This window comes from the organism of the source record quoted next, unplaced genomic scaffold (assembly GCF_019419815.1).
Source record: "Pyrus x bretschneideri cultivar Hongxiangsu unplaced genomic scaffold, Pyrus_bretschneideri_v1 Contig9, whole genome shotgun sequence".
Classification (NCBI taxonomy): Eukaryota; Viridiplantae; Streptophyta; class Magnoliopsida; order Rosales; family Rosaceae; genus Pyrus; species Pyrus x bretschneideri.
This window is the reverse complement of record NW_025999831.1, coordinates 1,495,716-1,509,150: the sequence shown is the minus strand read 5'-3', so window position 1 is coordinate 1,509,150 and position 13,435 is coordinate 1,495,716. Positions and strand designations below refer to the sequence as shown.

Here is a 13,435-nt window from a genome sequence, read left to right as displayed (position 1 = left end):
ATTTTTATTTGTGATTGAAATAAAAACTTACAAAGTGCCTCCCTTAGAGAGTCCTAACTGTTCATTATCAAACGATAACTTGAGCAATACAACCTTGGGAGAGTTACAAAACTAAATACAGCAAGTGTCAGCAACAAAATTTATTTCTCAGTAAACATGTTGAATCTCAAACACTGAAATCTCGAACATTGAATCTCGAATATCAGAACCTTAGTATAAAGATCTTACACTGTCAAGGCATCATCATCTTACTTCAATTAGCTTCTGTCTAACATCATATTGCTCGGGTAAATGACTTATGACCATTTGTTCTAGGTTCTTGGCATTCTCGATTATATACCTTGCAAACTCAATCCCATTAGACCCATCGAAAAGATCTACGGTAACCTCCTCAATGTGATGAATAAAGTCCAGATTTTGTAGCTTCCAGTATTCCATATCAAACCCAGATGCCTGCAAAAGAAAGAAGCCAACAAGCAACCCAATTGAAATTTTCCAAAAAAGAAAAAGAAAAAGGAAAAAGGATACCAAATAAAATATTGAAAAGGAAAAACATAGACTTAACTTACATCAGATTCAGGATCACTAAGCCTTGGTTGTTCACCTATGTATAAAGTACACAAATTGGGCATTCCTCTTAAAAGATAGACCACTGCTGGAACGAGCTCATCAGAAAAGCTCCGAATACTCATGTCCAAATCAAAAAGATTATTGAACTGAACAGGCGTGGATCCTTCCCTGAACAGAGCCTGCAATCTTATACGGCTAAAAACTATATCATATTTCTCAGTTTACCTGCATTCTTTTAACCACAAACTTCAAACATAAAGGTTGATATTTATTCTAGTTAGCGAGATCATAATGATTAATGACACTGATACGTAAGAAACATAAATTACCTACTTCTACTGTTCCCAAACGAGGAAAAAAAATTTAAACTTTAGTCCTTCCAAATTGCAGATTATCTAGTTTTTGCAACAAATAAAAATTGAGTCCAGAGGATGGTTCCATTTACCTTAATGGTTGATTCATATATATAGACTTAGAACTTCAACCGTGCGTACACTACGAAGAACCTCAAACATGTTTTCAAAGTCATCTACTTCAGGTTCCAGTGAAATGACAGATTTGAGACCAATAGGGTTCAAAAAAATCAAATCTCTCCAAAGAGGAGCTTTCAATCGTGATGCTTCGTATCCCTAATTTCTCTAAGAGATAATTCCTTGATGCATTTGCAGGAACACGAGATCCATTTGAAAAAACGACTCGTCTATAGCATCAATATTTCCAACTCCAATCAACTGAGATTAGAGGAAAAGGCAAACGAGGGTGTTTTAATATACATACTCATCAGCTGCACCACATTTAATGACCTCAACGATGCAGAAAGAAAGGTGCATGAGGGAAATGTTACCCGGTCCTCCCAATCATGTAAACTTACATCAAGAAAAAGCTCTTCAACATTACACCATTTTGAATCCACGCGACCACTCGAAAATTCTCATTCGCACAGAAGCACGGTGCTTCCCAAGAAAGACTAAAGCACTGAGTTGACGGGGAAAGCTCAGCTCACATGTGGCTATCTCTGCCGATGAAAATCCACAAAAATTCAACGACCGAGGTGACGGGGAAAGCTCTCTGCATCTTTTCAACACACAGCTGAAACGAGTGAGGTTCTTTATATTAATGAATGAAAGAATGAGATGGGCAAATTCCTTTGGAAGATTACTGAACCTGTCCATCACACTCTCAGTACAAGCTCCTACACCTTCGCCTTCAAAACTTGCAGTACCCATTAACGTATGCTTGTGCTCCATAAAATCTACCTTGCAACTTTTGGATTTTGCAACAAAATTCGGGTTTTCAGTTTATACAACAATGCAATGAGAAATCGACACTAAAACTCCAATTAACTTGGGAACTTTACACATTGAACCAAACCGAAGAAAAGTAGTGGTGTATACACTTTACCGTCACAATTCTTGCACCCAGAAGAATTGGATCTTACTCTAATTGTTGGGATCATAAGCGAGCAAAAATGGGTTCTGCAGACTCTTCAATTGGATGGATTTCTTTCCAGGTCCCTTCTAGAAAGCAGAGCAGAGTGAAGTGAGAAACCCTAATTTTGTTAATTTGGGGTTTTGCTGAACTAAAAACTGGTGGAGAATAGCAGAATGACGGAATAGATATTGAATTGGGCTTTTGACCCACACCTCAAAGACAACGACCCAAGCCCATTTATTTCTGTTTTCGTTTTGGAGAGGAACTGGACGATATGCAAATGCCATCCAAAGTATTTTCTTTGGACCACTTACTAACTCGGTGCTTTCTTTAGTATACATTTAAATTACACATTTGAACAAAAGTCATTAGATTATCTGACTTAACGGAATCTAACGGCTCTTGTTTAGATATGTAACTTAAATATGCATTTTTATTGTGCATTGGAGAAATTTCATTACTAAATGCACTACCTTATTTTAGTATGGATGTGCTACCTCTATTAATTTTTGTTAAAATTTTCGTCAAAGCACATCAAGTGTCGCACAGTTTGGCTATGCAAACAACTCAGAGATTACTTTTTAAAGGTTGTTAATAAACACATGGGAAGTTAAAGAAATGAAATGCTTCTCATACCCGTATTGTAGTTTACATTAAAAACTCAAAGATCAAAATGATTTCAATTCATGTTCCCTGTAAGTCAACACGCCCTAACAAAGTAATTCAAAGCTATACACTGATAACTACACTATTAAATCTAACATTTCCTACAGCCCTAAGATTTTACATTAAGTTTTTTGTCATATCAAGTCTAACATCTCCTTTGACCCCTTGAGTGCTTTTATAGTAAGTTTTTTGTCATATCAAATCTAACATCTCCTCCTACCCTAAGATTTTGATGGCTTTCATTTTTCCAATTTTAATAATATACTCCACCACCACCATGTCTCCACCGTCACCTTATCATGACTATCTCCTCCACTCTCACCATCATCATTGTCATCATCGCTGCACCACCATCATTTCCATGAGCATCATCACCACCTTATCAACATCGATACAGCAACCACCACACCACCTTGACTATTACCACCTTACTATAACCATCACCACGGTCCCATCACCACCACCACCACTTGCCACGATCATCACCATTGTAGCCCAATCTCCTATGACCACATTATTGTAGTCATCACCACTACCATTACCGCCACCTTCACTACAAACACAACTTCCTACGACCAACTTATAACCGCCACCCCATAATGATCACACCGACACCACCTTTATTATGACCGCCTCTACCACCATAGTCACACAGCATACCGCTGCCACCCATACTCCTCCACCACATCAACACCATGTTGGCACCACTATTTCCACATTTAATATTATTATCGCCACCAAAAACACCATCTTTACTACCACCATATTGTTGAAAATCACAATGTGACACTTCCATCACTATCATTATTGCCACCACCTTATATAATCACTTTGTCATGGTCATAACCACATATCTCTCTCTAGAACCTCCTTTCTCTAAATCTCAGATCACTTTTAAGCAGGTAATCCATATTCCTATCTTGAATCCAACTTTCCTTATGTTTACAGTTTAATGCCTCTGCTAGTTAATTTCATATTTTATTTCATTATCTGCCAATATACTGTTATAGTTTGATCTGTTAATATAATGTTCCCCCAAATAAATATCTTCATTTTTTTTCATGGTGGTGCTGATAAATATTTGTGTTGTTCATATCCTTCTAAATTAGGGCTTATAAAATTGTAATTAGAAATTGTTTTGTTTATCATTTTGGTTATTAGGTGCTGGGTTGTTTTAGTTTTGCAGCTAACCCTTTTTGTTGTTTGGTCAAATTCACTTGGTTTGCTCCATTTGGGGTTTCGAAATTGCTTGTAATGGGTTCGTGAATTTTCCCCATTTGAGCATGTATGTAAGCATTCGTTCCTATAGTATAGCCTTGTGAATATATTTCTTTTGTCTGAAATAGAATACAGTTTAGTAAGACAATTATAATTTTTTTAGGGTAAAGTATAAAAAACTACCTTAACTATTGATGTCACGACACCTTCATACTTCATCTTTTAAAATTGACAATGGCATACCTCATCTTCCGAATTTGTGCCAATGTTATACCTTCCGTTAGCTTGGCGTGAATTTCTCAGTTAAATGCTGACGTAGCTTGATTCGGAGCCCACTTTCTATTAAAAAAAAATTAATAAAATATTATTAAAAACTAAAATAAAATTATTTAATATTTTTAAATATTAAAACAAAAGTAAAAAAAAAAGAAGATTAAATTAAATTAAATTAAAAAAAAAAAAAAAAAAAAAACCCCTCACTTCGTCCCTTCCCCCCCTCCCCCTCTCTCTCTTCTCCCCCATCTTCATTTTCTTACTTAATCTTCAACCAAAAAAAAAATTTGAAAACCCATCAACGCCCCCCACCGAAGAAGAAGAAGAAGAAGGGAAAAAAAAAAAACAATGCAACCCAGAAAGAAGAAGAACCCCAAACCAAACCCCGTTCCTTCTCCCCTACCCCCACCCCCCCCCCCCCCAAAAAAAAAAAAACCTAACCCCCTGCCAATCCCAAATCCACCACTCCCACCCCATCACGAAGGTTTCCTGATTCCACCTCAACGGGATATGGGTTTTTTTTTTTTTGGGTTGCAGGTAGTGGGTGCAAGGGTGGGTGCGGGTTTAGGGAAGATGGGACAGGGGGAAGAAAGGAAGGGGGGTCGGGGAAAATCGCGAGTTGGGGGGGGGGAAGATAAATTGGTTTTTTTTTTTTTACCTTCTGCTTTTTTTTGGGTTGCAGGAAGGGTGCTGTAAGGGGGAAGAAGATGAAGATCGGGAAGAAGAGAGAGAAGGGGGGGGAACGTGAGGGCTTTTTTTTTATTTTATTTATTTATTTATTTTTACTTTTCATTATTATTTTAATATTTAAAAATTATTAAATGATTTTTTTTAGTTTTTAATAATATTTTATTAATTTTTTAATAGAAAATGGGTCCCGGATCAAGCCACGTCAGCATTTAATTGAGAAATTTATGTCAAGCTAATGGAATGTATAAAATTGGCACAAATTCGTAAGATAAGGTGTGACATTGTTAATTTTAAAAGATGAGGTATGAAAGTATCGTGACACCAATAATTGAGGTAGTTTTTTGTACTTTAATTAATTGATGTTAAGATTTTCATATTCTCACCATTACGTTGGCTAATTTTATTCATGTTAGACTTGTTGGGGAAATTATAAAATGGAAGTATTCCAGTATTGCATGATTGTTAACTTTGGAAATGGGATAGGGAAATGGATCTAAGTAGCGTATGTTGAATTTCTCTTATGGAGGTCAATTACGATTGGCTCAATCTCTTTACGGAGTATATAGGCAGTCTAGCTCAAAAGTTAGATGCAACTATATATAAGATTATATAAAATTAAATGGTGTATCATGCCTCCGAGTTCGGGATGTGATATTTTATGATTCGATCTTGATACATACTTTATTAGATTTATGAGTTATGATTTATGCCTTATGATTTATGATGATGATAACGATTTATGAATGTTGGATTCATTACTACTTATCTTGTGGTACACGTACACCTATACAGACTTAAAGTATTGTACAAGTCCATGGCCATAAGACACAACTTGCACATGTATAAGTATAACCAGCTTGTCCTCATTGTGGACATGTCCTTCTAGCTTGTCATTGCCTCGAGGTTACTCGGCAATGGCATGATTATATTTTCAGCTTCCACTAGCTACGGCTAGTGGATGATTATATTTCCAACTTCCACTAGCTACGGCTAGTGGATGATTATATATCAACTTACACATGTATTGGGGTACTATAGTTATACTATCAACTTGTCATTACTTTGAGATTACTAGCTCAATAATGACATGACTACACAATTACTTTCTCAGCTTGTCCTTCCCTCAAGATTGCTCGGCAATGACATGATTATATTATCCAGCTTCCACTAGTTATTGTTAGTGGATGATATTGTATGCAGCCACCAGAAAGTATTAGTTTAGTATATATGTATTGATTAGTTCTAAGTGTAAACCAAAATCAGTAGCAGTTGATGTGAGCATCTTTAACGTCGAGGAATCCTTTCAGGCATTGACACATCCTTATTGAGTATGTTATCTGCTCAACGTTATTTGTAAACGGGTATTAGACAATTGTGCTCTGAACTATTATTGTGTATATAATTGAGGACTGGAGACCCACTAAGTGTGGCCCTGCGGGGATGTGTTTGATATGAATGTGACTTTTTGCAGGTGTTTTAGTTTGGTCTTATCCCTATTTTAAAGAAAATTCTGCCAAATTTTTGGTAAATTTAATTAGTTGATAATTTTAGTTATACTTTCATGTATATCATGGCTTCATCACCCATCTGGGTGATGGTTAGCACACCTCAATTTTGCTGCCTACTAAAATTCGAGTCAGGGTGTGTCATTATTAATAAAAGTGAGTAAATTACATTTTACCCGCTCAGGTTTAGGATCAATTGCAACTTCATACATCTTTAAATTTTGCTTTCATACATTACTTATTATTTGAATTCAATTTCATACATCTGTTAGAATTCATGTTAAGTTAACCATTAAATGGTGATGTAGTAATTGCGGTTCCACATTTATGCTAATGTAGATGTAAACAAATTAAGAAAAATTAATTTAAAAAGAAAAATATTCTAAAATTAAAAACAAATTTAAAAAATAAAACCTTGATCCCTGCCTTGACCTCCCTCATCCTTCACCCCCACCTAGACCCTAGCCACCGCACCTGCCACCAACTCTATTTGGCATCCCTCACCTTCACCCCCACCTAGACCCTAGCCGCCACACCCGCCACCAACTCTATTTGGAATCTACAGATCTCAGAGAACTCTCTTGTATGTCCAACAATGGCTAAATTTCTAAACAAGCACAATTGTGAAAGGTGTAAATCTCTTGGAAATGAACTTGGGCAGGCAAAAAAATAGAAGAGTTGGAGAAAGAGCAAATCAGCTTTTCTTGAAATAATAGTGCAAGAAAAGACCGAGCGAGAAGAAGGGGAAGTGGAAAGACTAAGGAAAAACCCAGCAGATACATCTTCCCCTCAACTGCGGTTGTTATCTCCCATGTGTGAACCATTAATTAGGTTCCACATGGGGAAGGTGTTAAAATATCTCATCGGCCGTGTCTCTAAGAAAAAAATGTGAATACCTTAACTCCATTCCAAGTAATACTGAAGCTTTTTGTGATAAAATCACACATCTGACGGATTGTACAAGTGATAATTAGCAAATTAGAGACAGTATCAGTGTTATCAATGAGATGAAACATGATTGTCCATGGTGTAAACCAATAAATAAATGCCAAGTGTACCGGTGTTGCTTGTTTAGGTCGTTTCCTTATAGACCAAACCGAACCAAACTAAACTAATCAAGATGTGGTCTGGTTTGACGCAGGATTATCTTCTTATTTTTTGTGTGTAAATACAACTCGTAGTTATTACCCACCCCAATTTCAAATCCAGTTCCGTCTTGCTTTAAACAAGTTAATCATCATCAAACAGTGAAGGTGCAAGGGCATGTAAGCATGCATTTATCCTACCCCCAGATTTCGAGTTTTGGATTATCCCTCTGCCCGCATCGCTGGTATATAAAATAAAAAAAAATGTAAGATTAAGATCCTTTACCTTGCGAAACCCCCGAATGCATGTGAAGGCCGGTCCAGATCATTTTTCATCTGACTTGCTGTCATTATGTGATCGCTTCAGAACTGATTCGCGCTTACGGAACTTTACAATTATTTAAGAGTAATGTTAGGAAGATTAAATTTATAGATAAAATTTTAAAAATTAAAAAGCATAAAAGTTGATGATTAATTTATTACTTAAGTATTGATAAGCGCACTCATCCATATTAATGATACATTATTTAATTTATAAATTTTGTTTCTAAATTTTGTCTCTTTAACGTTGCCCATTATTTAAAGCTTGTGGACCTGTGGTAATAACCTACACAAGTATCACAGATTCAAAAGAAAGTTTGAACACAATATTAATCGACATAAATAAATATATACACAACGAAAAAGACATAGAGAATAGGTGTAAAGATTATTCGTTTTTATATTTAAAATACACTAATAATTCATCCATATACAAATAGTTATAATATATTTGTTTTCTTGACCCTTAGATTTTTGGGGCATTAGATTCTCACCAATAAATAAGTTAATCAAGCCGGTAATTTCGCCTACTCTTCTTGTCTCCAGTTGGGACCTTTTGTAATTAGTCTTCAAAGCAAAAAGAAAAAGCCATGAAGGGAGCACTAATACGTCGAACAGCTTTGTAAAAGCTCCGCGTGCTTTGCAGCGATAATGAGTCATGACATTGACTTTCCACTAGTCCACAATAATGCACCTTTCTTTATAATATTAAATAGAATGAGATATTCACACATTTTATTTCACTTCTCACATAAATTTTTAATTTTTATCTGTTGGATCGGATAAATTGAAGAAGATCAACGAACATAAATTATCAAAAGATATGTGAAAAGTAAAATAAAATATGTGAATAGCATATTCCTATTAAATAACTTCTCAACTAATAATAGAGGTTATAGAAAAGTCACATATAAAATAAGGGCAGAAGATTTGATCTTTAATAATACAGTATTTAATCTGTGTGCATAAAGTATCGTTGCATCGGGTGCAGAAGGTTTAATCTCTAATAATAGTCTAATTGCACCCAAGTTTTCATGTTCACGAACTTGTAGAGAGAGAGAGAGAGAGAGAGATGGCTTGCAGTGACGGTATCAAAGTAGTAGCAGAGCAAAATTGTACTGCAGAAGAAGTGGTGATTGATATCGACGAATCTGTGGCTGCTATGCGAAGCCGTCTTGAGCAAAACAGACGAGGTGTTCCAACAACAAAAAATAGGAGATCTGTGTGCATATACAAAGTTCCTCCCGGCCTCACCGGAATCAGCCCAAAATCCATTCAGCCTGAAATCGTCTCCATCGGGCCATACCACCGCGGCAAAAAGGAATTATCGGAATTCGAGAGCTACAAATGGTGGTTTCTTGACGGCCTCCTTTGGCGAACAAAGCGCGACCTAAAAGACTACATAGGAGCCATGAGCAGGTTGGAGGAAATCACGAGAAGTTGCTATTCCGACCACCAGGAGTTGAGCGTTAGTGAATTTGTTGAAATGATGGTTCTTGATGGGTGCTTTATCATTGAGCTTTTTCGATATGTTTGTGAAAGTAGTGGCGATGATCACGTTGTTGATGAAAATGATCGGGATGGCAACCCCATCTTAGCCATGCCATGGTTGATTCCAATTCTCATGAGGGACCTCCTCAAGCTTGAAAATCAACTCCCTTTCTTCGTCCTCGAAAGATTATACGACATCTCATCGGATCAACGTAAAGGTGGGGATCCACTAAGCCTTCTTGCGGTTAAGTTCTTCAGTAACTCATTGCCTAGGCCTCCTCAAGTCCTTAAAAACTCAAGAATGATGGAGGCCGAGCACTTGCTTGACTTGTTTCACTTAACCTTCCTTCCCCTCCAATGCACTTCAAATGATCAGTACTCTTCTCAAAAGTTATGTCATCCATCCTTGAAGTCAATCCAGTGTACCACAGAACTACGATCCTCGGGGATCAAGTTCAAGGCACGCAAAGCAGCGGACAGCTTCTTGGAGATCAATTTCCGAAATTGGGTTCTAGATATCCCACCTTTAACCATCAATGACTTCACCACTACTTTCATCATCAATTGTTTGGCCTTAGAACAATGTCGCCAATACACAGGTACGTGGTTCAGCACTTATATTACTTTCATGAGCTGTCTCCTGACTTCTACTAGAGATGTCAAGTTACTATGTTCCGATGGGATCATCAGTACCGGCTTCTCACTGAACGACCAAAGCGTAGCTGAGCTGTTCAGAAAGTTGGGGGAAAATGCTGGCTTAGAAATAAGAGACTGCTACCTTTCCGAGCAATTCAGAGATGTGGAGTCCTACTACAGCAGCCACTGGGCCACTCTCATGCGGACCTATTTTGGCAGGCCATGGTCCTTCATTTCAGTTTTTTACGCCTTCATCCTCCTTGTCCTCGTAGCTGCCCAAACTGCTATGGCTATCATGAGCTACTACAACAATTAAAAGAACATGAAGAGAAAATTGCATGCGCCGAGTATGTATATTGAAGGTAGAGGAGAAAGAACACTGGTGATATTTGAAGATACGTGATTTGTCTGCTTGATTTGCTGGACCTGTAGTAATCTCTTCAATATTTTGGTAAAGGCGGCTCCTTTAGCTACTCAAGGTTTTGAAGAAAGTCTTGCTCATAACATTTTGTGGCCGATTTATAGAACTTCGTTTAGTCATCGACCTTTATAAAAACTGATCTGTGATAGATCAGTTATAGTTTTGGGTGTGCGGCGCGTGCCCTAGATTCTGAGTCCCAAGTATTGAAGGCATGCGCATCAAGGCATATATTGAAAGATCATATGCCATGGACTCTTGATGGTAAGTATCGTATGCATTTATTCATTTAGGAAAATAAATCAATTCAATTCAAATATTTTGTTTAAAGAAAACACCAGAAAACCGCTTAGCTAAATAATTGCATCTTTTTGAAACGTAAAATGACAATTTTTATTATCTTTAATGGATTTTGGTTTTAGGTCAATCAACACCAGTGGCGTATCCATGGGGTATGAGCGTGCAGAACAGAGGAAGAAGAAAACAAGGAAAAAAAAGGGTTTGAAAGTGTTTTTGAGTTGTGTTCTTGAGAATGAATCAATCAAACGACACTCAAAAAGTGTTTTTGAGTTTAAAACTCTGGATTTGAGTTGAATACCAAGTGGGCCTTTAGGCTCTTGTAAATAGTTTGAGGATCAAATTGAAACTCAAGTCATAATTTAGCGGTCAATGCTCCAATTCATTTTATGTATAAATGCATTTTGAGTGGTAATGCCAATGTCCCTCAATTGAGTGTATATTTTTTTTATTTTGTGACAGGATTCACAAGCCAAAAAGCCCGCGCGCGATGCCGCGGGTTTACAACTCTAGTTACACATAATTACAAAAAATGTTTTCAATTCTACTACTACATATATACAACCATACTCACAATACTATTTATACATATACTAATCAGCATTTTAAACCATGTTAAATGGGGAGAGTGTTACCTCAGTACAAAACTTGATAAAATTAAACAATTCCCCATGTCATTGTCCCTTATAAACTGGGCTGAATGCTGCACATGGACCGTCAATTTCCACCGCAAAGAAGGGATTCTCCATCGTCACCACAATTGGTGTTCTCTTCCTATGAAAATTACCCAAACCCATACACCCTTCCACAATCTTAGCAATCGATATAAATTTGAAAATAAAAATGGGGGAAATTAATAGATAATCAAATTTACTTGAGGAGATGAAGAGTGCATTTAAACTAAAAAGAAGTTGACAGAGGCATAACAATAAAAATCAAAAGATGCTTCTTTTCAGCTGAACAACCTAATTTGGTTGAAAACCAAAGGTTTTTGCTGGGTCCAGTGCTCATCATTCACTAATACTTGTAAAACCAACAAAAGGGTGATTTCCCATTCTCCATAATTATATTTTAATGCCAATATTCATAGCCAATATACAAAGTTACCACTAACAGATTGTTCAAAGCATCAATATCCCAATATGAATCTGAACTGAAAGACGGTACCCAAAACTCAGTACCTACATCATTTGTGAGTCCCAACACTCTCAAATGCATATATTTTTCAACATATCCAGGCAAACCCAAAACTGGAAACTAAATTTGTACCCAAAAACATTCAAAAGCAAATTACATTCACAACGTCAACCGAAATCAGTAAAGAAGAGCAATATTAGCAAAATCGAGTACTACCTCAGATGGAATCCCGTTTTCGAAAGTGCTCTGCCCGTTTATGAACCCTTTAATGGCTACACATATGGTATCCAGAGTCTCCAGAGTGAAAATATTGAATCTTTTACTTATTGGTGCAGACGAAAACTCTGTCCTGGCTTCGTGCCTTGAAATGCAACATAACAATTAACAATTAATTCCTTCAAAAACAGAATTATAAAAAATATGAGCTCAAAATAATCAAATTACAAAAAAAAACATGAACCCTATCGCAGTTAGACCTTGGTTGATATCCAGATTCTGGTTCACAACTAAATTTATTAATATTCACACAATCATGAGACATGAATAGATTATTTGGTTCACAGCTCATGAGACATCATTCCAACCCATTTCTTAAACCCAAAAGAAAATCTAAAATGAAGCTATGATTTCCACCACAAAGAAGTTGGTGGTTCTCTACTGTCACCATCCCTCCCTGTTTTCCCTGCTCAGGAATTGGAAGAATCCCATCTCGGACCCATATTCTCACGCTAAATAGAAATAAACATATATGCCACTCAAATGGCGAGTGGCTTCTGGTTCAGCAAGGTTATTTCTTTGACTGCTGTAGGTATACGAAACCAAGCGTAAAAGAAATGGAGCATGTTCACAAAATAATCCAGATGAAAACCCCAATAAATCAGAAGAAAGAAGACCCCAAAAAAAAAAAAAAAAATACAAGTTCCTAAATTTCTTGTTGGGGTTTTATCAGAAATTTGTTAATAAAAATCAAATTCGAATTCCAAAATAATCAGAGCATACAAATTTAATAACCCAAAAAGTTAATGAAAGCAAACCTATTTCAATTCCACTATAATCCAGAATACCAAATAAGCTTACCTTCAATTTGGAAAACGTTGCGGAGACCGGTGATGCAGGAAGATTCAGAGTTCAATCCATACCTTCAACACTTGATAGTGAAGTCGCGAGGGTTTAGATTAGGCGTGAAAGGTTGTGAAATTGAATTTGTTGGTTGTAGGATTTGATGGGGGTTTTGCGATGGCAGTGAGTGTGAGGGTTTAGATTAGGTGTGAGAACTTGGGAAATCGAATTTGCTGGTGTGACATTTTGAGGGGGAGGGTTTTGCAATGGCTATGAACAATACAAAAAGGCAGCGAGGGTTTCGGTCACTGAAAAGGTAAACCAATTAGAGAGGAGACGACACGCACAAAATATGACAGCGCACTATCATATAAAAACAACACGTATGTTCTGGTTTTTTAGTAATTTGCATGTAGAAATTTGTTTGATGTCTTGTAAATTTTGTTGTTTTGCATGTATTTTAAAAAACAAATGTTAGTATGCAAAATATTTAAGCAAGAATTTTAATTGAACAAGGTTAAGAATTAGCTTAAGATCCAACCCACCCCATCTTCAAATCCTAGATACGCCCCTGATCAATACTTGCAATATTATGAATGTATGGTTATGTTTGTCCTGATATTCCACAATCATTATAT

At 36.6% G+C, this 13,435-nt stretch overlaps 2 protein-coding genes and 1 long non-coding RNA gene across 3 annotated transcripts; 1 reads left to right on the top strand and 2 right to left on the bottom strand.

Annotated features, from left to right (window-relative positions):
• Window positions 1–20: 20 nt before the first annotated feature.
• LOC103956438 lies at window positions 21–2,155 on the bottom strand. The gene is made up of 2 exons (XM_009368428.3): window positions 570–2,155; window positions 21–453 (listed from the first exon to the last, which is right to left on the bottom strand). Exons 1-2 carry the CDS (start codon window positions 690–692, stop codon window positions 244–246), a joined length of 333 nt encoding a protein of 110 aa, XP_009366703.1. The 5' UTR covers window positions 693–2,155; the 3' UTR covers window positions 21–243.
• A 6,631-nt stretch (window positions 2,156–8,786) lies between these two features.
• On the top strand, window positions 8,787–11,041 carry LOC103956437 (UPF0481 protein At3g47200). Its single transcript, XM_009368426.3, has 2 exons — window positions 8,787–10,568; window positions 10,727–11,041. The coding sequence occupies exon 1, from the start codon at window positions 8,832–8,834 to the stop codon at window positions 10,200–10,202; it is 1,371 nt and encodes a 456-aa protein (XP_009366701.1). The 5' UTR covers window positions 8,787–8,831; the 3' UTR covers window positions 10,203–10,568; window positions 10,727–11,041.
• LOC103956436 lies at window positions 11,023–13,132 on the bottom strand. The gene is made up of 3 exons (XR_668493.3): window positions 12,816–13,132; window positions 11,955–12,099; window positions 11,023–11,375 (listed from the first exon to the last, which is right to left on the bottom strand). It is a non-coding gene; the product is annotated as an uncharacterized LOC103956436 (long non-coding RNA).
• Between the last annotated feature and the right edge of the window lie 303 nt (window positions 13,133–13,435).

Coding starts and splice junctions, on each gene's coding strand:
- LOC103956438 (XM_009368428.3), bottom strand. CDS start 692: ATGAGTATTCGGAGCTTTTCTGATGAGCTCGTTCCAGCAGTGGTCTAT. Junction 454..569: donor TTAGTGATCCTGAATCTGAT/GTAAGTTAAGTC, acceptor TTTCTTTTGCAG/GCATCTGGGTTTGATATGGA.
- LOC103956437 (XM_009368426.3), top strand. CDS start 8,832: ATGGCTTGCAGTGACGGTATCAAAGTAGTAGCAGAGCAAAATTGTACT.